General features: G+C 39.3%; 3 protein-coding genes across 3 annotated transcripts; all 3 read left to right on the top strand.

Annotated features, from left to right (window-relative positions):
* Positions 1-3,682: 3,682 nt before the first annotated feature.
* Positions 3,683-11,437, top strand: CBG07688 (the record flags this gene model as incomplete). Its single annotated transcript, XM_045240473.1, has 12 exons — positions 3,683-3,823; positions 3,899-4,051; positions 4,279-4,540; positions 4,780-4,903; positions 5,079-5,194; positions 5,992-6,190; positions 8,668-8,809; positions 8,856-9,059; positions 9,105-9,218; positions 10,934-11,107; positions 11,153-11,218; positions 11,264-11,437. The coding sequence occupies 12 exons, from the start codon at positions 3,683-3,685 to the stop codon at positions 11,435-11,437; spliced, it is 1,869 nt and encodes a 622-aa protein (XP_045093464.1).
* Positions 11,438-14,251: 2,814 nt separating this feature from the next.
* CBG07689 lies at positions 14,252-17,306 on the top strand (the record flags this gene model as incomplete). The annotated part of the gene is made up of 6 exons (XM_002645880.1): positions 14,252-14,330; positions 14,644-14,794; positions 14,840-14,981; positions 15,028-15,205; positions 16,922-17,016; positions 17,070-17,306. 6 exons carry the CDS (start codon positions 14,252-14,254, stop codon positions 17,304-17,306), a joined length of 882 nt encoding a protein of 293 aa, XP_002645926.1.
* Positions 17,307-17,933: 627 nt separating this feature from the next.
* CBG07690 lies at positions 17,934-21,351 on the top strand (the record flags this gene model as incomplete). Its single annotated transcript, XM_002645881.1, has 6 exons — positions 17,934-18,021; positions 18,070-18,220; positions 18,266-18,392; positions 20,620-20,797; positions 21,011-21,099; positions 21,148-21,351. 6 exons carry the CDS (start codon positions 17,934-17,936, stop codon positions 21,349-21,351), a joined length of 837 nt encoding a protein of 278 aa, XP_002645927.1.
* Between the last annotated feature and the right edge of the window lie 975 nt (positions 21,352-22,326).

Below are 22,326 nucleotides of genomic sequence, written 5' to 3'. Positions count from 1 at the left end.
CGTTCAGTTGTTTCTTACGCGATTCTGATGTAATATCTCTAACACACGCTCGCTACCGTGTCGCATTAAAATACAAATCTTTTAGAGGCATACTGTATTTCGACCTTTGCACTTTAATCCGAACTTCTCTGTTGGTCGATTTGTGAACAAAAAACTATTGATAAGAGATACCTGTTAACTTCTAGACAGTAAGGCATCAAAATTCAAAGTCCAGGCGTTCAAGTTCTTGGTCTAGAAAAAAATGTACCCCGAATTCGGGGGCACAGTTGTTTTGTTTTTCCTAGAAAAAGAGTCTCGAAGACATTCTTCATAAACCTTGCCGTGAGCTCGGCGAGCCCCTAATCGGGAAGTTCCGTTCTGTCAGCCCTCTAGAGAAGCTCGACATTTTTCTGACGTGTGAGAGTCTTGTGCCTTCCGTTATTTTTCGAAGAAAGAAGAACATGGAGAAATCTTGGGTTAACTTTATGAGTCCGTCCTTGCACTTTTTCCTGTTTTCGCTTTTTTTTTTTAGCAATTCTCAAGTATGAACTATTCAGTAATAACATGAATTCAATTTTCATGTTCCGCATGTCATTTCTACATCAACCCAGATTTTCATGAAAAGCTCGGGATTGGCTTGATAATAATCTATCTGGACATCTCTGCAAATGTTATGACCCTCTGCCCAGTTTCAGCCGAGTTATATCATTTTAACTATTCAAAAGTTGCCTTTTCAGTTCAAAACAGCAACTTTTGGAGAGGAATTTCGCAACTTCTAGAAAGTTTTAGAATATGACATTTGTTGTGTCATATTTAAAATTAAATGAAATTTCATTTTTCCGATAATTTATAGATTTTTTTCAGTTTTCTAATAATTCTTGAAATTAGTTTAAAAATTCAAAAAATAAAATTTTTCGAAATTTCAGCTATTTCCAAGAATAACACAACAAATTTCATGTTCAAAAACGTCTTAGAAATTGAGATAATTGCCTTAAAAATCCCTATTTTGCACTGAAAACGTGATTATTGGCATTGAAACTGATACAACTCTGCTGAAACTAGCTAATAGATTCCACAACTTTCAGAGGTATCTGGACAGGTTATTGTTAACCTGTCCTGACATTTTCATCAAAATCTGGGTTGAGGTCCCTTGTTAGTCCCTTCTCGAGTTCACCAACAAAATTTGATCTTTTGAGTCTTATCTTCCGCTCCAATAAATTCTCCAAGTAGAAAAATGATCTCTGCGGGTTGTCTGAACTGAGGCTCATAATCCGATAATCATGTAAAAGTGATAACTCATTTTTACATGTACTTTATAATCGGACGGAGAAAAACATGTGGGTTAGTGTCGGACGTTTTTTGATTCGTTTCATTAGAGATACATTTTTCAAAAAGGATGAAATTCATTAACTTCATTGTAGCCAAGAAACCGAAAAGTTGGAACCAATAAGTTCAGTTTTTGGTCAGTCTGTGGTTTTCGTCAAAAATTGACTTAACATTGTTGTTTATCAGAAAAACGCCCACTCAGAGAACTCTCCCAAAAACAGTTGTTTTCTGTTTTTCTAATATTTTCTGGCCTCAGTTCTCTGAATGCCCTCTCACCTCTAGTAACATACTCTTTTGTTTCTTTGTCTCTTTCTCATAATTTCTTCTTCCTTTTGCTACCAAATATGTCATATGTGTCAGTCAGACTCCGCCCACTTTTTGTCATTTGCCCCTAGTGTTTTTTCGTTCGTTTGGCGCCAACGGTAGGTTAGAAGAAGAGGTAGCTTCGAGCAAAGAAAAAAAAAGAAATTGACTCGAAACCACATAACGTGTGATGTGCTGCTGCTTGTCATTCTCTCTCCCAGTGTTTTCAGAATTCTCTATCTCCTCACTGTCTCAAACCCAACCAGGAACTAAAATTTCGTCTTCTCGGCGACTGGACGGCAATCGCGCGCGTCGCACAGAAACGCAACACACACACACACACACACACACACACACACACACACACACACACACACACACACACACACACACACACACACACACACACGGCAAAACCTAGAGGTAGGGTAGAGAGAAGAGAAGATAGCGTGTTATTTCAAAAACATCGAGGACAGCCGGTCCACCAGAGGAAGCACAGAAAGAAAAAACTCCTAAAGAAGGTCGCGGGGCAGATATGAAAGAGATGAAAAAGAAAAAGCACCATGTCTTCTCTGCGTCTCTTTATTTTTTCACCCCCTCGTCCTCTTTCTTTTTTCTATTTTTTTCTTCTTTTTTTCCTCGCTCCACGTTTACCACGGGGGAGAGGGCATTCATTGCGACGCGGTTGCGTCGCGTCCACTTCCCGTCAAATGAAACGAAAAAGCCTCACACAGATGGAGATGAAAAAGAAGCGACTCGGCTCGGCCACAAGTTGACTAATCATAGGCAGTAGTAGCAAGGAGTAAGGATCTGTGTGTGCGTGTGAGTGTGTCTGTGACAGATAAACATCTTTCTTACTGTTGGGCCGCCGCGCGCGCCCGATTCAACCTTACCATAATGCTCAAATATTTGTCTCCGTTCTTCTTTTCACCCCTACCCAACTTTTCTCAAACCTACCCGAGCTTTGCAAATACCAATATTTTTGAGAACAATTGAATGGTCCTTTTTGTTAAAGTCAAACACTTGTAGCCTCTCTTCTTCTTCTTCGTTTTCTTCTCTCATTTTTTTCATAGAAAGTTATTTTCTGCTATTTGATGCTACTTTCATATCTTAGTGAAGCCAATTTTGAAACGGATTTTTCTTTGGATTTAATTAGTCTAATTAATTGATCCGTTCAACTGTATTCTAGTTTCTTCTCAAGGTTTGAATTATTTTCATTTTGTTTCATTCAGTACCGGTCAATGAGTTATTTAAAAATGTAATTTTCAGTTGAATTTCGGCGATTTTCAGGAATCTGTAGCTCGGCTTGCAAGTGTCCGAACACTTTGAAAATTCTGAAAAGTATAAAACAGATCTAGACTGATAACTTTGCATTTACAGAATTTTCAAAGAAATTCTACTTTTCAAGCTATTTGCTGTTTTCTGAAACCCGCTGTTTACTGGAAACGTGGAAAAAAGGTGTCCTTCAGAAATCGGCAAATAGCTGATGAACTAGGAATTTTTGAAACATTTTGTGAATGCAAAGTATTCAATCTAAATATGTTTCATACTCTCCAAAATGTCGAATGGACATTTGAGAACCGAGCTACGGACTCCTGAAAATGGTCAAAATGGCCCAAAATTCACTGAACAATACGTTTTTGTATATCACCGGCTTTTTATTTACCGGTAATCTATGTCATTGTCAGGTTAGTTTCTGACATCAGCTCGAATGTTCATATTTTTTTTGTCAAATAAATTGTTTAGCTGCATCAAACTATCGATTGATTTTTCTCTATCTTTTGTAATGTGGCAATAAAAAGTCAGTCACCAATAATCTCATGTCTATAGTCACACATATGTATTTTCTGTTGTTATCTCGCTATTATCTCTCTCCATTTTGGTACTCGATTCCCTAGAGACGTTTTTTTTCTGTTTTTTTTTGTCTATTTCAATATACGGATGCTCCTGGGAGATTTGTTGTCTGTCTAGACTCTGTTGTACTTAACACAATTTCTCTTTGAACCTCTTTTCCTTTTTTCCGCCTCACCCACCCCCACCCCCATCTTTTTTATCATATCAAGATATTCCAGCCATGGCAACTATTGCCCCTGCTCCAAAGGGAAACTGCCTTGTTGCTCGAGCCATTCCGGCTGATGCGGCGATTCCGTCATCTGACGTGCTCAGTGGTCTTTTGAGCAAACTGACCGTCGGCGACCCGAAATGCGCAAACAAGGTGTGTGTGTGTGCTTGGTTGATCATAAGATTTCATTATTATATAAATGTAAACTACAGTAACCCTCTATTTCAGTTTGAATCTACTCATGCCGTCACTCCATCCGACTTCCGCGACATCCAGAACATCCGCTCATCTGCATTGGCCAAAAAGACAAAAACCGCGAAGTTCCAACTCGATGGTGTCAAACTATACGCCGACTTGACCCCACCCAAACAAAGTGTACGAGTTAGTTTTGGAAATCCAATCAGTTTTGGAGTGACTCATATATTCTAGTTCCTTCTAGTTGTCTTCTTTTTCTCACGTCAAAAGCAGATGTTTCAGTTCGTTTGATCTAAAAATGTAGTTTCTGTGCTTCTTTTTTCACATTTCTCTCAGCACGAGAGAAAAATTAATTTTTCATACATCGAGAGAAATGAGCAATTATTATTAATGAAGGCTCTCGTGTCTTTCAGGATGAGGAAGATGAAGACGACGTTGAGATAAAGAAAAAAGAAGGAAAGGAAAAGAAGAATGTGGAACAAAAGTCAGAACAAAACAAAGAGAAAAAGTCAGACAAAAAGTTGGACGACAAAGAAAAAGAAAAGGAACTCGAGCAGAAAGTCGCCGGTAAAGATGAGAAGGAAAATGAGGAGGTGAAGGATGGGGAGCTTCTTGGTAGAGGTCCAGTACAGAATGTCCGTGTTTCAAATGTTGGACACCATCCATATCAAAGAGGTAAAACAATTTCAGGTGTCTTGATTTGTGATTTGCAGTACCATCAAGATATACAAAAACGTATTTTTAACAGATTTTCCTCTATTTTAACAGTTTTCAAGATTCTAGAGCTCGGCAATCAAGCATGCGATCGTTTTTTGATTCATTAGAATACTCTCTTATTGAGAGGTGGGCTACCCGTTGGCCCTGCCCATTTCAGATGTGAATGACCCTTCCTATTCCTACCCTTCCTATTCCAGCACCTCAAATTCCATACGGATGCACTGCTCAAACGCCATCAGCAGACATTTCAGCATACATGGGTTACGGTAGCGGATATGAATGCGGAAGCAGTTGGTCGCTTAGTCCAGACACCACCATTGGGTACGAATTGATTAACTTTTCCTTTCGTTATTTTTTCCTGTTAAAAGGGTGAGAGAAAGAAGAAGACAAAGATGAAATTCTTCTTCTTCTTCTTCTGATTTCTCGTCCCCGGTTTAAAAAAGTGTTTGGCAGCGTATTTTACAAAAAAAAATGAGGGAACTATCATTTCTTTTAGGTCGATCTCCGCTTCGACAACTCCTGACACCGTGCTGTCATCGGAAGGATACGGTTCCTCGTCTCCTCAGCAGATTAGTCCAAAGGATAGCCCATTCTCGGAGATTTCCTCGGCTGGTCAGTTCGTCCTCAACATAATAACAATAAATGAAAAGACCAAACTAGAAACATTGCGCGTTGGTTCGCTGGTCAAGGAACGGATGTTCTCCTCTTTGCACTAATAGATAGTAGGCATAATAGATAGTACACTGTTTCGATGATTCCTAATAATATTAGGATCGGGTAGAGTAATTCAACTTTCAAAGATGGAAATTTCATTATGTTTGTGTGTGTGTTCCAAATTTGTGTACTGTACCCTTTCCACTAGTTCACTCTCGATTCTCATTCGGGGATAACACACAATAAATGGACACATTGACAAAAAAAAGGGGAAAAACGTGGCGGTTCGGATATCAAGTGAAAAGGTAGAATACGTTGGTGTCGTCTCTAATCGGATTCGATAAATACACAACAATCGCATATTCTCCTTTTCCAATTTCGATTTTCGAACCTAAACTAACCGAATTTGTTCAAAATTCGGTATAATCCCGAAGGTATGCGTGCAGTTTGGCACATAACTCGGCGGGTATAGCGACTCGTGAGTACAACGAGGTACAAAGTGATTCAAACGTACAAAAGCCACACTTCAGGGGTACAACGTTATACTATTTACAGGTATTTTGTACCCCAGAATTGAGTACTTTGTACTTCTGAATTGCTTTGTACTCTAATGACTCCAAAATTTTTGTACCCTCCGAATTATGTGCCATGCAGTTTCAATATTCTCTTTTTATGATCCAGGACTGTTCCAATAGTCAAACGCCGCTCAGACAGTTACTATCTATTGGTATCAGTATCTGATGATTATCTTCCAGACACCTCTCGTGTTTTGACTCCGGAGAACAACGAATTGCCAGAAAACCTGCAGGACTTCATTTTGCAATACTCAAATCAGTACACCAGAGAGGACAGCGTCAAGGGACGCCCTCCAAGCGCCGACTCGGGAGTCTGCTCCCCAATGTCGGCTCGTTCGGCACCCAATGCATCTCCACAAGTCCCACAAGGAACCTGCAGGTAAGAAATTTCAGGGAATCGATAGTTTTTTATCTTGGAAAGCCAGAAAAAGCGCGTGACTCGGCAAGAATATAATAGGTTAGGGAGGTATCTAGGGAGATGGGGGATAGGTTGATGTTGATATCTAGCCTCTCAGCATTTTTGTTTTCAGGGAAATTTTTGTAGCTTCATAACAACTCCACTCACACAATTATTACGCGCGTCAAGAATAGTACGATTTTCTGATGAAGTTGATAACAAACTTCATTTCTCTTCTAACAGGTAGTCAAAAACCAAGAGAGCTTACATTTAGCCACGAGGTTCCTAATTTTAAAGTTTTGTATCTTGCATTTGTTCTTTTGGTTTGTTTATCATCACCCTTGAAAATCACCACATCCTAATTTAATGGGGATACTGTAGCATCAAACAGCTCATGCTTTTCTCTTCTGTGTTACGGTGAAGATTTGTGAAGCTTTATGAACAATAAACATTCTAGAAGCATCCACACAGTCAGGTTTAAACCTTTCATTCATAAGCCATTCAAAAATTCAAATAGGGTTACGGTAGTCGCGTGGTAGAAACATAATTTTGCGAATCAACGTTTCCTCATAGGAAGAATCATATAGGGGCTAGTCAACTATATATTTCAGATTTATATAGTTAGAGCCCTTTATATTAGCTTGAATTTTTAAATTGGGGTAACGTTAGTGCAGCTTCATGAAGGATTTATTTGAAATTATCAAACTTAAAATTTTATTGATCATAGTTTTGAAACTACTGTAATTATTCTTATGGTCTCTTCAATAGAATTACCATAAAACATAATGCCCTTAAAACTTTTAGTCATTCCATAAAAAAACTATCCTTGAAGTTTATACCGTATTTCCAAGAATAGAAGATCACCCAGAGCTTTTACTTTGAGCTGAATCATTTCGGTTCCTGTCCGAGAAAAAAAAGTTGCTAACTGATAAATTGTTCACCACAATATTACAAGCAGTTTATCTGTTGACATATTTTTGATATCTTTTACAGAAAATGAGATAGATAGGCCCAAAGTTGACGGTTCGGGTAGAACTCTATAATAGTGTATACGGTTTTCTATCTATGAAACGAGGAATTTTCGGATTTTTGAGTTGACATGGTGAGCCCAAATGTCATGAATTTCGCGTAATTTTTTGATTTATTTTTGTCTAAAAACCCAAGGCTCAGCGACATCCATACTCTGAAATACTCTATTCTCTAGTACCATAGATCATTTGTAATAAGTTTCTTAATGGCATTTTAGAAGACATTCTAGAACCTGCAGTAAATCATTAAAAACGAATCATATGACGAAACCTATAGAAAAGTTCTCATTTCCAGTCACCACCTTGACCGTAGGTCTACTCATATACAATCAAACTTCAGTTCTCGATTTCTTCTTTTTTACGGTTATCATTCGTATAGTTTCGAACTAACGAGCCTCTCAGTTATCACCCTTTGAGTTTCACTGATTACCAACAATCAGTGTTTCTTCCAAAACCATTCTTTAGAGACTCGACCCATAGAGCAACCGAGTTCAAAAAATCGAGAATTTTTGTTTTTGTTTCATCTAGAACAATTTTCCTACCACAATTTTTTTCAATTTAAAATCCAATCTTGAAAGTTTCAAAGCTCAAATTCCGATCGGTCAATCTTGGGGCTTTTTTTACTGTAGGGTTACGGTGAAAAGGGTCGCCCTATCATGATAAAGATCGTTGTCCCGCGCGGAAATGCTGCGGGCGATTCTCTGTCTTCTCCTCCCAGATAGATTGGATAACATGGAAAATTAGCAGCTTCGTTTTTTTCCTCGGCTGCATAGTTTCTACCGTCCATAGCCATTTTTACCCGCCGTCCAAAACACTGTTTTTTCTCGAGGTCAAATCAAACCGTGTTATATCTGCACTAGGGGCCCCCGCGCGGCTTTTTACTTCCTTGTTGTATTCTTATTCAGTTCTCCTACGCGCGTTTCATACTCCCCCCCCCCCTCTGCTTTTGTCGTGTTTCTTCTTCTATTTTTTGATCTTCACACTATTTTTCCGGTTCCTGCAGAAAACTAATTTAAACAACATATCCCACAGGTAGACTCTCAACGGCGGTTCTATGATAGACGAATGGTATCAAGCAAGGTTTGTTATTTCGAATCGTGCTATCTGCAAAAATTGAATCGCCACTTACCTACCTACGTCGAACGCGCGATTCCGATTAGTTTTACACTGTTTTTGGCATGATAAGGAAAAAAGAAGATACCTGAAAACCGGTTCTTGTCGAGTTCCGTGTCTAAAAGTTTCCGTGAAGAAAATGGGGCGAACTGCTAACTGCGAACTGCATTCCCCGGGAACATCCCATTCACTCCTAGGCCTGATATCCTAAGGTGGTCTTCATTTCTGGTCGGCAAACGAGATGAAAGATCTTAAGAGGTGTCATGGGCTTTCTCCACTGGGCACAAGACAGAACGACCAACGATTCTTCTATTTCAGTGGCCCTACTACGCCATCGTACAACCAAACGCATCTTAGCCCGCGCACCAGTGAGAATGGCATTGTCACTGCCAAACAACGCCTTCAGGCACTCATCCCTGAACATGATCAGGCAACTGGATTACTTTGGGGCTGCACTATTGTAAGTTTTCAAGAACGAATTTCAGATTAAAACCCTCAATTTACAGATCAGAGACCTCCTGAAGAACCGCGATTCTGATGGTGACACCCCACTCCACATTGTTGTCGCTCATCATGACCATGGAAAGATTTTCGGATTGTGCGAGACCCTGAAAAAGACTAGCAATGAGAATGAGGAGAACATGTTCAACGTCTGCAACAACTACGGCGAGACACCACTCTATGTTTCTGTTATACAGAGAAATCTTGAGGTGAATCCTAAAATTAATTTATTGACCCCAACAACTTTTTTATAGCTTGTTGAATATTTCTTGGAATGTGGCGCTTCTCCAAACGGACATAGCAGTCGTGCTCTTGGAGATACTCCGCTTCATTTTGCTGCTTCTCGTGGAATGGTCAATATAGTCAGGGTGAGTTAAGAAATCCTAGTAAAATGATTCAGTAACCATAATTAATGTAAATGAGGTAAAACAAAGGATACTGTAGTTTCTCTAGTAGAAGCTAACTGTCAACTCAAAAAGTTTTTAATTGATAAAATATTTGTGATATCTTGATAAATAATTTCTCAGTTGACAAGTTTTTGATATTGTAAACGGGAATTGAGATAATTGAGCTCTAAGTTGCAGCAGGAGGAAATACGGTTTTTTTGTACCTCTTTTCTTCGAATTTTTAAATTCACTTTTTCTAGAATGACCTAGAAAACCCGGAAACAAATTAGAGTAGTTCTGCGTGAGATTGCCTGAAGATTAAAAATCAGAGAAGCAAAATCGGCCATCTTGTAGTTGTTGTAGCATTAATTATTGCTACAAATCACATATAGCGGAATCTAGATCAGTAAATTATCAATAAGGTCAAAAATCTAAATCAAAAGTTCAATTGAGCTGTTGAATTCTCTGGTGGCGCCATACGAGGCAAATTAGTGGGTAATACACTGAGTTTTGGGGTTTAAAACTACTCAAACGACCTTTCACCGGGGGATTACGGTAGAAGGGAGTGGCGATTTGAAAGTAGGCGGCGGATTTATAAACAAGTGGATAAAATAGAACAACAAAATACGTTGCATAAGATTCAAAGAACGCTCGAAACGGTAGTGTTGCCGATGTTCGACCTTGTAGGCGAGAACGATTATCGTAGTTGGGAAAAAATTGGTACCTCGACTGTCGTCTTTTGGGTGATGTTTGGCCAAATTCCGCTAGGGATTTTCCCAGAAGGTGATCCAACAGCGCTCAAAAGGTGGCAAAAACGAGAGCAAAAGCTGACTGGCTTTGCCCTGGGTTCGCCTAACAGGTTCTACCTTTGCCTTGGGTTTGCCTAAAACGTTTTTTTTGCCCAAAAGGTGCCGAAGCTAACTCAAAAGGTGGCGACGCCCTAACTTCCCCCAAAAGGGGGAAGTTAGGGCGTCGTATGTTTGCCCAAAAAACGGCAATAACTATACCTGTAAAATTCCCGGCCGGGCCGGGCCTGAGGAAAAATAAAAATTCCCGGCCCGGCCCGTTACAAGTATGGCAATAACCCTAATTTCTCCCAAGAGACAGTCGCAGCTGATATCAAACCATTATTGCAGTTACTGTAGCTCAATTAAACCGGTTGTAGCCCAGTCGTAGCTAAATTATTGTTCATAACATCACCAACAATATCAGTAATAAAATATACAAAAAAGTGTATTTTTAAGTTGATTTTTGGTGATTTTGATCATTTTCAGGAAGCTAGAGCTCAGCTGTCAAGATTTCGATCACATCGAAAATTTTTGATAGGGTCAAACAGATCTTAATTAAAAACTTGATTCACAGAATCTTATGAAAATTTCCCTGTTGTTCAGCTATTTGCTGATTTCTGAAAAACACCTGTTTTCCCACGTTTCAGTGTAAAAATGAGCCAAAAAGGTGTTGTTCAGAAATCGGTATACATCTGAAAAACTAGGAATTTGAAAAAAAAACTTCTGCGAATTCAAAGTTATCAGTTTAGATCTGTTTTACACACTCCAAAATTTCAGAAAATAATCGAAAACTTGAAGCTGAGTTCCTGACTGCTGAAAAGTGCTCAAATAAGACACAAATAAACTCAAAAATGCACTTTTGTATATTTTGTTGAACTGTACTATCAAGAATCAAATAAATCTTTTCAGGCTCTGCTCAACTGCAGAGAAACCGATGTCAACTCAAGCAACGACGGCGGACAAACTCCTTTCATGTGCGCTGTTAAAATGCATGGAATGATTGATGAGGATACTCATCAAAAAATTGACAATAGAGCTGTCCTCTCAATGCTATTGGAAAAAGGAGCCGACCCAGGAGTTCAGGTTTTTCTATGCCAAAGTGTTTTTCAAAAAATAACATTATTTCAGGAATGCGGAACCGGAAAAACAATTGTCCACCTTGCAATTGATAAGCAGGATGTGGAGTTGATTGATGTTAGTTAATCTGAATCGAGAAATTGAATAATTCCAATATTTCAGCACCTCAGCAAAATCCTGACCGAAGAAAGCTTCGTACATTTGGCAACCACGATAAACTACGACCAACAAAGTGCTGTCGAGATTCTTGGATCGCAGATTTACGAGGCGCACAACAGTCACATTCGTGAAGCACTCTACATTCGCCTCCTTGTGTGCGGTGTTCATAAACACTAAACTAATTGTTTAATTGTCTGTTTAAATCTTACTTTTTGCTGTCACCGGATATTTCAGCTACTGTTTTTAATTCTGACGTTGTCAAAACATGCCATACAACCCATTTTTTTCTCGTGATCAGATTTTTTTTGTTTAGTTGATTTATTTCGTTGATCTCAAAAAAAAACCTCCTTAAAACACCGAATCGCGAGAAAACTCCGTATCGGATATTACCAAAAACATTCTCCTAAAATCATATAAGATTCGAAATCGCCTTTGCCTCTACAACGAAATCTTTTGCACACTTGCATCGATCACTTTTTTTAATCAGAAAAAATCAATATTTTGTATGCCTCCCAACGTAGTTTTCACCACCACATTCTAAAGTATGTTATAGTTGCTGGTATATAATTCTCCATCTCATTCCTCCTGTCCCTTCCTCTCCCTGTCTTAGTAATTTCCAAAAATTGTCCATTTTCGTGCTCTGAAACCCTGTATTTGGTGGTACAACGTCACACATTCTCTCAGTTCTCTGGCACCCTCGTTCCAATTGAATTCTTGTATTTAAAATACCCACAAATTTCTGAAACTCTGTCTCTTTTTTCAACCCCGTCTATTTTTCGCTGTCCTGTAATATAATTTGTAATCTTGCTGAAATAATAAATCCGTATTGTACGCAGTTATTGTTTTTTCAAGGATGCACACCCGGTAAATACGGTAATGCATAACTGGGAATTTTGTTTCCTTGGAAAAAGTGTTGCTCAAATTTCAAAATAATTCAAGAATTTCCGTATTCATTTGGGTTATACATAAGAATTGCTAATAGAGCATTGATAATGCCATTTTATCTCTATGCGGCTGAAAATTTTGAAAATTCTCAGCTCGAGTAGAACTGAAAACGATAACAAAATCATTCTTGACGATTTTTCCTGCAGTGGTGGCCAAAATTGTATTTTCAAATGACCAAATAATTGAAAAATTGTCAACGTTGGTTATCTACAAAAGTACTTATCACTTGGACGTTATGTCTAAAAATTTCTGGGATTATAAAACAAAAATAGAAATCTATTTTTGTAGTTGACTACTTTTTCGTACAATTGCTTACCAAGAAGATAAGGTGCTTGAAGCACTTGTACCCAATTTTTTTCTCCAACTTCAGTGAGAAATTTAAAATTGTGAGATTTTATCTGTTTGACGTGATGTATCTCTCCAGCAAGTGGTTGTACAAAAAAGTCGTCAACTACAAAAATGAAATTTCATAATTTGTTTATACTCTCTGAAACTTTTAGATGAAACGGATAAGTGATAAGCACTTTCGTAGACATAAGAAACCCACTGTGGCCCACAAAACACAACTCAATTTTTTCGAATTCCTCTTATAATTAAACGTATTACAGTAATACCACTAACTCTGCTCACTTTTCTATTATATCATTTCGATTTTTGACTGTTTTTTTTCTCAAATGATATTTGTTTCGTTAACGTACATTTCGAGTATGACGACTTTTCTATTGTTGAACGTTGTATACAATTATTTCGGTTTTGAAAAAAGATTTCGAAAATATGCCAACTAATTTAATATTTTTCATAACATCCCCAACATTTTCACATTTGACAGATTTTTGATATCACTCTTGGAAATCGAGAAAAATTGGATCAAAGTGCGAATGTAGCATTTAATTGAAGAACTACGGTAGTTAAGGCATTTTTATCAACAAACAGCATTTCTCCGCAATGAACTTTTGATGACAGTTTCTGCAATGCATTTGTAGTTGTTCCAATTAAAAGAACAATTATGATACTGCTTTTTTATGATACTATGATACAATTATGATACTGGTTTTCAAAACAGGTTGTTCTGTTTCCATAAATTCTCGAAATTCTAATATCACCATTACCATAATAAATAAATGAACTCTCTTTTCTATGTTTTTCTATATGCATCACTCCGTTTTTTTTGGGTCTGACAAGTCTGAATCTTAGTCTCGAAAAGCAAAAAAAGGGGAGCGTCGAAATAGCGTCAAAGGCGCGCCAACCATATTAGCATCTTTCATTGACTCTTGTTATTTTTTTTTCTTCTAATGTGATGGTTTGCATCTTGTCTCTGCCAAGGAGGCGTTTATTATCTCTCTGAGTACCTAATCCCCTCACAAGTACACGTGAGTTGTGCTGTCTGCCAAACACATCTGTTGTCTAGCCTTTCACATTGTGTTGTGTTTTTCGAGACTCCCCGACCTACTCTTCCCCCGCCGTCTGTTTCTCTCCTCGGCAGACACCTTTCTCTTTCTTCCTCTTCTCTTGTCCTCCATTCGAATACGGGTCACGTGGGGGGAACGCGCGCGCGAGAGTGTGTGTTTACACAGCTATTCAAAACAGTTACGGACTTTCGAAGCATCGAAGCGTACGCGCATGATTATCCATAATTTTTTGGGCCCATTCTGCTTTTATAATCAGTTATTTTTAGAATTAGGCGCTTTTTCTAGGTTTTTTTGGATTCTAAATTTTTTGAAAGCTTACCTGAACAGAATTTAATAAAAATTATTGGTTAAAATTGGTAAAAACATTGCTAACGTTAGAGAACATAATTTTCAAAATGTTTGATTCCGATTTTCTCACTTTAGTTCTTGTTTCTTCTCAGTTTTCCGTTATTTTCGTTTTTTTATCAGCTACAAATTGTAGATAGGAAATCAGAACACATAAACAAACACTCTTTTTTTGAAAAAAAAGTCGTCGTTTCACGTGATCCCCCCCCCCATCCATCTTTTCTAGATGACCAATTTTTGTTTTTGATCGCTTTAGTTATCCGTTCCGTACACTTTTCATTGAACTTCAGAAATGCTTGGACTGGGCCGGCCACCATTAGGCTTTGGACCTGTGCCAACCTTCATCGGACTTATCTTCGCGGTGCAAATGAGTGAGTTTTCAATTTTTGAGGCTTTAGAATGAGTGCCTCTTTAAGAGCGGGCTAGACCTTTTGGTCAAAAAAATTGAGAACCTTAGGGTCAAAACCGACTCGTTTGGACAAAAACCCATTTTCATTCATCTTGGTTTCTGTGGAAAACAGAAAACGAGAAAAATTGGCCCAACTTGAAAAGATAGGGGCGTTCCTCCGCTGTCTTATGGTGGATTTGAAATAACTGGAATTTCCAGAAACAAGAATTTTCGTGAAGTGTAGAGCTTTGGCACTCTTCTCAGAATATAAAACTCCTGAAATAAATATATTTCAGTCATCGTCTACGTCATCGCGGTTCTCAAAAAAGACGTCGATGCGGTCCTGCCATACATCTCATCTGCGGCCAACAAACAGCCACAATCCTGTATCTTTGCAATGGGAGCAAACATCAGTAGCCTCCTAATCGCTGTGATGGTTCATGTCCGGTATTAATTCATTGCCAGAATCATCTTCTTAAACTTTGCTTTCAGACAAACCCAAATCGATTACGTTCTCAATACATACGATGACGATTGGCGGGCATGGAAGAACAAATTGTTTTGTGTGAATACCTGGGCAAGCTTAGTGGGATATATCTCGGCTTTTGGTTTGTTCATAGTGGCCAATGTCCAGGTAACTAACAAATTTTCGAAAGTGTGAAACAATCGAATATTTGCAGGAAACAGCTATCATCCCTCTTCACATCACTGGTGCTCTTCTAGCCTTTGGTGGATTCACAATCTTCATGATTTTCCAGTGCTATCTGACCCATAAATTCACTGGAGTTATCACTGTCATCACTGTGTTCCGCTTCCGACTGGTTTTCACTGTCCTATCGGCCATCTTTTTCGTTGTTGGTGAGTTTTTTTTCTCCCGCAGAAATCAATCAGCTGTCTCCCGAAAGTGAATCGAAGAAACGATGGACATATATCTGTGATCTGTGTTGGATAAGGCAGCGTTAAATGACTTTATTTTGAAGTTGATCAGCAGCAGCTCCAGATGACTCTTAGCGCCAGCGTCGAATCCCAGTTTTAGCTAGGTTAGTCTTCCGGTCTCAGCTTCTGACTTCTTGTTTCAACTCTAGTTCCTGGCTTCAGGTATTGATAGGTACTGGCCTCAGCTCCCGATTGAGTTCTAAATTCAGTTACAGATTGTAGTTTTAGCTTCTGGTGATTTTCGGATTAAGCTCTTGTCAGTTTCTAGTTTCAGTTTTAGCTTCAGATACCGATGGCTTCAAGCTACATCTCCTAACAACTACTAGTTTACATTCGAATTCTAGATACAGCTCAGGATGACTTCTTGTTTTAGTCTCGGATTCTATATTTAGCCCTGCACGCCTTCCATTTTCTGACTCCTTCTTGTTTCAATTTCAGTCTTTACTTTCAAATGATTTCCGGCTTCAGCTCCCCAGCGAGATTGTGATTAACGCGTCAGATCATAGTTTTAGCTTCTGACATTCTCCAATTCAGCTCCTGGCGTCTTCTAGTTGCAGTTTTGTATCCTAGCTTTAGCTACTGTTGTTTTCTACAGCTCTGGTGTATTTCTCATTATAGCTTCAGCTCCTTATCAAATTCTAGATTAAGCTTCAGATTGTAGCTTCAGATTTTAGCTTCAGAACGGTGTCTTATTTCAGCTTTCGAGCTCAGCTTCAGCAACGGATATTTTCCTGCTTCAGCTCCCCATCGAGCCTCATATTCAGCTTGACTTCGTAGTTTTCGCTTTGAATCCTAGAAGAATCCCGAGACTTCTTTTCTGAAACCACCTCTATCAGCAGCTACTAAAGCAGTTCCCGATCAAGTTCTAGATTCATCATCTGACAATTCTTTCAAGTTACAAGATTTTCTCGTTTTTGTTTTGCATCCTAGCTTCAGGTACTGATGCTCTCCGACTTCCAATTCAACCTTTGAAGCCAATCTACAGATATTCTGATATCAGCTTCCGTTTGGACTCTAGGCTCAGTTTCAGATAGTAATTTCAGATTTCTATAAATTTCGGGTCTAAGTCTTGACCAAATTTTAGGTTCTTTTTTTTTCTCAATTCAGTTACAGCTCTTTGCTTCAGCTACTAATGACTTCCGACTTTAGCTCCAGATGGAGTTCTAGATTCAGCTTCAGATGATAGTTTCAGCTCCTGGTGACTTCTGGCCACAGATTCTCACCGTTCTCTAGTTTTAGGTTAGAGTATTAGATTTAGCTCGGGATGACATCTAGTTTCAGCTTAGAATCCTAGCTTGCCCGAAGCGCTTTCCGGCTTCTGAATGCTTCCTAATTCAGTTAGGGTCTCTTTCTTCAGCTACCGATGACTTCTGGTTACATCTTCTAACGATTTCTTGTGTTAGCTCCAGATAATTTCTTCAGCTTCTGATGAATTCTAGCTTCACCTCCTCACGATGTTTTAGTTTTAGCTCCGGAACTCAGCTTAAACTCCGAAGGTCCCTGAAATTTCATCGCGGCTTCGGAAAACGGCAATACTTTGAAAATTTATGAGCAGTCCTAAGAATAACTTGTTTCTGCACTGATTCCAGATTGATGATGTGTTTTTAAATATGTGTAAAAAATGTTTAAATTTTTCAGGACTATCGTTTGGAATCATTGCCTCGAGAGTTTTCCACAGCGTTTACCCGGATTTGCCGACTCCCCGTCCTTGGTCGCGCAAAATCTACCAACCGGTGAGAGAATTTTTAACAATTCTTGAAAAGAAACAATTATTTGTTATCTTCAGGGATACGGATACCATCAGATCTCTGCGGCTGCTGAGTGGTTGTGCGCTTTCTCTCAGATCATCTTCATGCAATCGTTCACTCCAGAATTCGAAGACATCTATTCGGCTGGCTACATTGGGAAGAACGAGATCAACTCTGCTGAGCCAGACGACGTTCCGCTCGTCGAGTACGAAGAAGACGAAGAGGACCGCCGCTTTCAGCGCCGTCATAGAATCTATTTTCATGACAGACCGTAAACCTGCTCAAAATTATGGTGCCAATTGTTTCATCTCTCTTTTTGCCATAATTCTTTGATTTTGATTTCTCCTTGATTAGCATATTCCTCCCCGTTGTGCATAAATCCTAACTTTTCATAATTCATTCCTATTCCATCATAGAAACCTGTATCCTGACGTTTAGCTTTACCTGGTTTTCATTATCTTTGTGCCTTTTTTCATGTCACTTCTTTCTGGTAATTTCTAAATGGGTTCTATTCCATGTGAGTTCTCTGACTTTGTTATTTTTCAATTTCTCTGATATCACCCCCCCCCCCCCCCCCCCCCAAAGAATGATGCAAAACAATTATATTTTGCATTTCTACCTCATGATTTGTATTTTTGCACATTTTTGATTGCTTTTCTGATGAATAAGAAGCATTAATATGAGTCACTACTATTGTTTCTTGCAAATTTACATGCTCCTCCCACTTTTTCCTCACGAGACCCCATCCCAATGGGAATGACTAATCATTCGTTGTTCCCCTATCCCCCCAGAGCCTGTTAGAATCATTCAGTGTTTCTCCCATTTGTTCCCCTGTGTCTCTCCCATTGTCTTCCCCACTTTTCTGTATAATTTCGTGAAATAAGTCGTTCCTAAAACCAAAAATGCTTTGGGAGACCCTTTGGGGTATGGGTAAAGCGGGCTTTGGCCTTCTTCCAGTATCTATTGGTGTCTTGTTTTTCGCGGAAACAGGTGAGTTTGCCATAACTGTCCCTGTACCTCAAAAACCCAATATTCCAGCCCTCGTCTATGTGGTCTCTGTTCTCAATGGTGAGATTGACGAAGCGCTCCCATTTATTACCACTTCTGCTGATAATCGTCCACAGTCATGCATTTTCTCGATGTTCACCAACATCATCTCCTTCTTTCTGATGGTAGTCGTCTACGTTCGGTAAGAGATATGAATGTTTGCTGAGGTGAATTGTATCTTTTAAAGGTACAAGCAGGTGATTGGAACATTGTCGACTTTTGATGGAAAAGTTCATTTCATCGTTTGGAATCAAATCTCGAGATGGCTTGGATGGTTCTCCGGTATTGGATGGTTCATTGTCGCTAATGTGCAGGTAAGAGATGAGGATCCATTCTAGAAAAGGGGGTTCCAAGTTGGCGCATGATGGGCTAAACTTAAAAGATTAGGTGGAACCATGGTCAGAGGTATAGGACCATGCTCAGCAGGATGAGACCGTGTTCAAAAGGGTAGACCCTGCTCGGAAAGATGTAACCATGCTCAGAGAAATGGGACCATGCTCAGAGAGATGGGATCATGCTCAGAGGGATATAACCATCCACAACGGAATGGTACTATGCTCAGTGGGATGGGACCATGTTCAAAAGGATGGGACCATGCTTAGGGAGATGGAACCTTGCTCAGAAGGATAGGATCATTCTCAGAGGTGATAGAACCATGCTCAGAGAGACAGGACCATGCTCAGAGGAATAAGGCCATGCTCGGAGAGATGGGATCATGCTCCGAGGGATAGGACCATGCTCAGCGGGATGAGACCGTGTTCAAAGGGGTAGACCCTGCTCGGAAAAATAGAACCATGTTCAGAAAAAAGGGACCATGCTGAGAGGGATGGGATCATGCTCCGAAGAACTTAACTAATCACAACGGAATGGTACTATGCTCACTGGGATGGGACCATGTTGAGAAGGATGGGACCATGCTTATTGAGATGGAACCTTGCTCAGAAGGATAGCACCATTCTCAGAGGGGATAGAACCATGCACAGAGGGATATGAACATGCTCATCGGGATGAGACCGTGTTCAAAGGGGTAGACCCTGCTCGGAAAAATAGAACCATGTTCAGAAAAAAGGGACCATGCTGAGAGGGATGGTATCATGCTCCGAAGAACTTAACTAATCACAACGGAATGGTACTATGCTCACTGGGATGGGACCATGTTGAAAAGGATGGGACCATGCTTATTGAGATGGAACCTTGCTCAGAAGGATAGCACCATTCTCAGAGGGGATAGAACCATGCCCAGAGGGATATGAACATGCTCATCGGGATGAGACCGTGTTCAAAGGGGTAGACCCTGCTCGGAAAAATAGAACCATGTTCAGAAAAAAGGGACCATGCTGAGAGGGATGGTATCATGCTCCGAAGAACTTAACTAATCACAACGGAATGGTACTATGCTCACTGGGATGGGACCATGTTGAAAAGGATGGGACCATGCTTATTGAGATGGAACCTTGCTCAGAAGGATAGCACCATTCTCAGAGGGGATAGAACCATGCCCAGAGGGATAGGAACATGCTCAGAGCAACGGGCAACCATCCTACGAGGAGTAGGGCCATGCTTAGAGGGATTGGATCATTCTTAGAGGGATGGAACGATATTCAGAAAAATAAGCCATGCTCAGAGGAATGGGACTAAGCACAAAGAAATTAGATCATGCTCAGATCATGGGATACAAACATGCTCAGAGGAATGGAACTATTCTCAGAGAAATGGAGATGAGACCATGCTCGAAAAATGGGACCATGTACAGAGATATCGGACCATACTCAGAGAGATAGGACCATGACATAATGTTGATACCGCTTGTACGATCTATGGGCCGGGGATATCTTTTTGAGACCGACGATCAAAACTTGGGACATAAGCTAAACCCAGAAATAGATGTTCAGGTGCTCTCGATGAAATTGTATGAATTATCAGTCATTAGAATTTCCAGAAACACTGGCACGTTAAATACTGGCACGTTAAAAACGCTTCACCCACTGGGTTCAAAATATATCTCAAACGCCAACTAACACAGGTTTCTAAACCATACTGCCCTAAGAGTTTAGAAGTATCAAAGTTTGAAAAATTGTTTGAAGATTTTGGATCTTTCCGGTAACAACGGTCTCAAGCTGGGACCGCCGGTCCCATCATTGGAACGCCAGTCCCAACAATTTACTATTGTTTTGCTCACGGTCCCCTACGTTCCGATTAAAGTACTTAATACACTTTTCATTGTGATTTGTTATCAATATTAAAGCGTTTCCGGAACGTTGGTACTTAATGGGACAATGGTCGGAACGTTGGGACCGTTATCGAGGGACCGGCATTCCTACGATGGAGCTGGCGGTCCATCTTAAGACCATTTCAGAAAAAGCGAAAAATTTTCATTTGCATGTGATTAGGACATTTTTGGAACGTTTAGAAATCTAATAATTCTGGATTTCAAACTCGGGTAAACAAGATATCCAGGAACAGCTGTATCTTATAATCTAGGTATCGAAAAATCTAAAATTAGAAATTTTGAGAAAAAAAATTAATGAAAATATTTCTCAGGAAACCGCATGTGTCACCGTTCACAAAGTTGGCATTTACATGGCGTTTGGAGGATTCACAGTTTACATGATTATCCAGTCGTATATCTCGTACTTCGTCTACCAGGGATACATCAAGAAAAGCATTTATTACACCCGCCTGTACATGACTTGGTTGACGGTCATCTTTTTTATTTCAAGTAAGTCTTTTAAACGTTTTTAAGGACAGTTTTCTGAGGAGACTACCGTTAGGCAGCCCATTTTTTGTACTTGTAGCTCAGCCAGTAGAGGCGTGGCACCCTCAATATTTCGATCTCAAAGCACTGAAACTTTCTATAAACGAAAAATCGAGAAAAAATATAATTGATGCCCCTTCACCTATCAAATCATCCAAAATGAGCTTCGTTTTTCAGCTGTGACCTGCGAAATTATTGCAATTAACCAGTTCCAAGCGGTCTTCCCATTAGTTCCAACTCCTCCACCATGTAACCGAACTCAGCCAGTATGTGTTTTGTTCGTTTTAAACAATGATTCGAAAACTCGTTTCCAGGGTTTCAAAATGCACCAAATTTCTGCTACCAGCCAGTGGTTCTGTGTCTTGTGCCAGATGATCTTCATCATCACCCTTGCGCCGGAATTGGAGAAAGTCACCTACTTCTACTTCCTCTCCTGCGAGTTCGTCGTTCCGCAAAACGCGAATTTCCAAAACGCGAGAAACAGCTTCCTAGCCCGTAGGAGACGCTACATGCTCTAATGGTCTTTGTTTCGCTTCTCATTCATCGATTAATCCCAAACGTTTAAATTGTAATTTTTGCTCCGAGACATTTCGTAACTGCGACATTTCGGTACCATTATATACACTTGCAAATGGATAGGTTTTAAACTATAAAAATAATGAAGGAGTTTTTTTATATGTTTGTTCTGATACAGTAGTGCGGAATTTGAAAGTCAAAAAACTCTAATTTTAATTTTTCGAATTTTTTCAAAACGGTGTTTGAATTTTTGAATTTCAGATAGTGTAAATTCAAAAAAAAAACGGATTATAAAACCCTGAAACTATTTGTATTGTTTGAAACTTATCCATTTGCCTGTATTACTAGCAAAAGGTATGGTAGCGCAATGGGAGGTGGCGAAATGTCTCAGAGCCTTAATTGTCCCAGGTTTGTAAATATTCTTCAAATTGAAAAAAAAACTAATTCTCGGTAATACTGCTTTTTTCTTATTTTCTCTTTCTCTCTTTTTGTAATGAAAACTGTGGATTGTACGAAAAATTAGGGGTCCTTTAGGTATTAACCTATTGAGGAGCTGAAAATTCTTAATTCGGGAGTATAAAATACCTGAAAAATCGAATTTCGTACCGCCGAATCGCAGATAGTGTGCCCCCTGTACCCTATTGTACCCCCGAATGGTTGTACCCTCCGTTTTATGTGCCCTTTTTAAGTTCAAAAATTTTGGTGACTCCTACATAATTTTTTTTGCCCATATCTCCTTGTTCTGTGTGTTTTCATGGCTTGAACTGTGTTTTCTGAATGGGTAGCCTTCATTTTTGGTGCTACATTGTCAAAATTCACTTCAATTACTCGTGTCACAACGAATTTCATTTTTTAAATGTAATAAAAATTTAACCAAGTTTCATTTTTTTATGGAGAACCAATGGAAACACAGTTTTTGAACGAAAATGTTATTAATATACAAAGAAAATGAAAATAAGTTTTTAATGACGCTGAAT

The sequence above is a fragment of the Caenorhabditis briggsae genome, assembly GCF_000004555.2.
Source record: "Caenorhabditis briggsae complete genome, chrX, whole genome shotgun sequence".
Taxonomy (NCBI): Eukaryota; Metazoa; Nematoda; class Chromadorea; order Rhabditida; family Rhabditidae; genus Caenorhabditis; species Caenorhabditis briggsae.
This window is presented reverse-complemented; position numbering and strand designations above follow the sequence as displayed.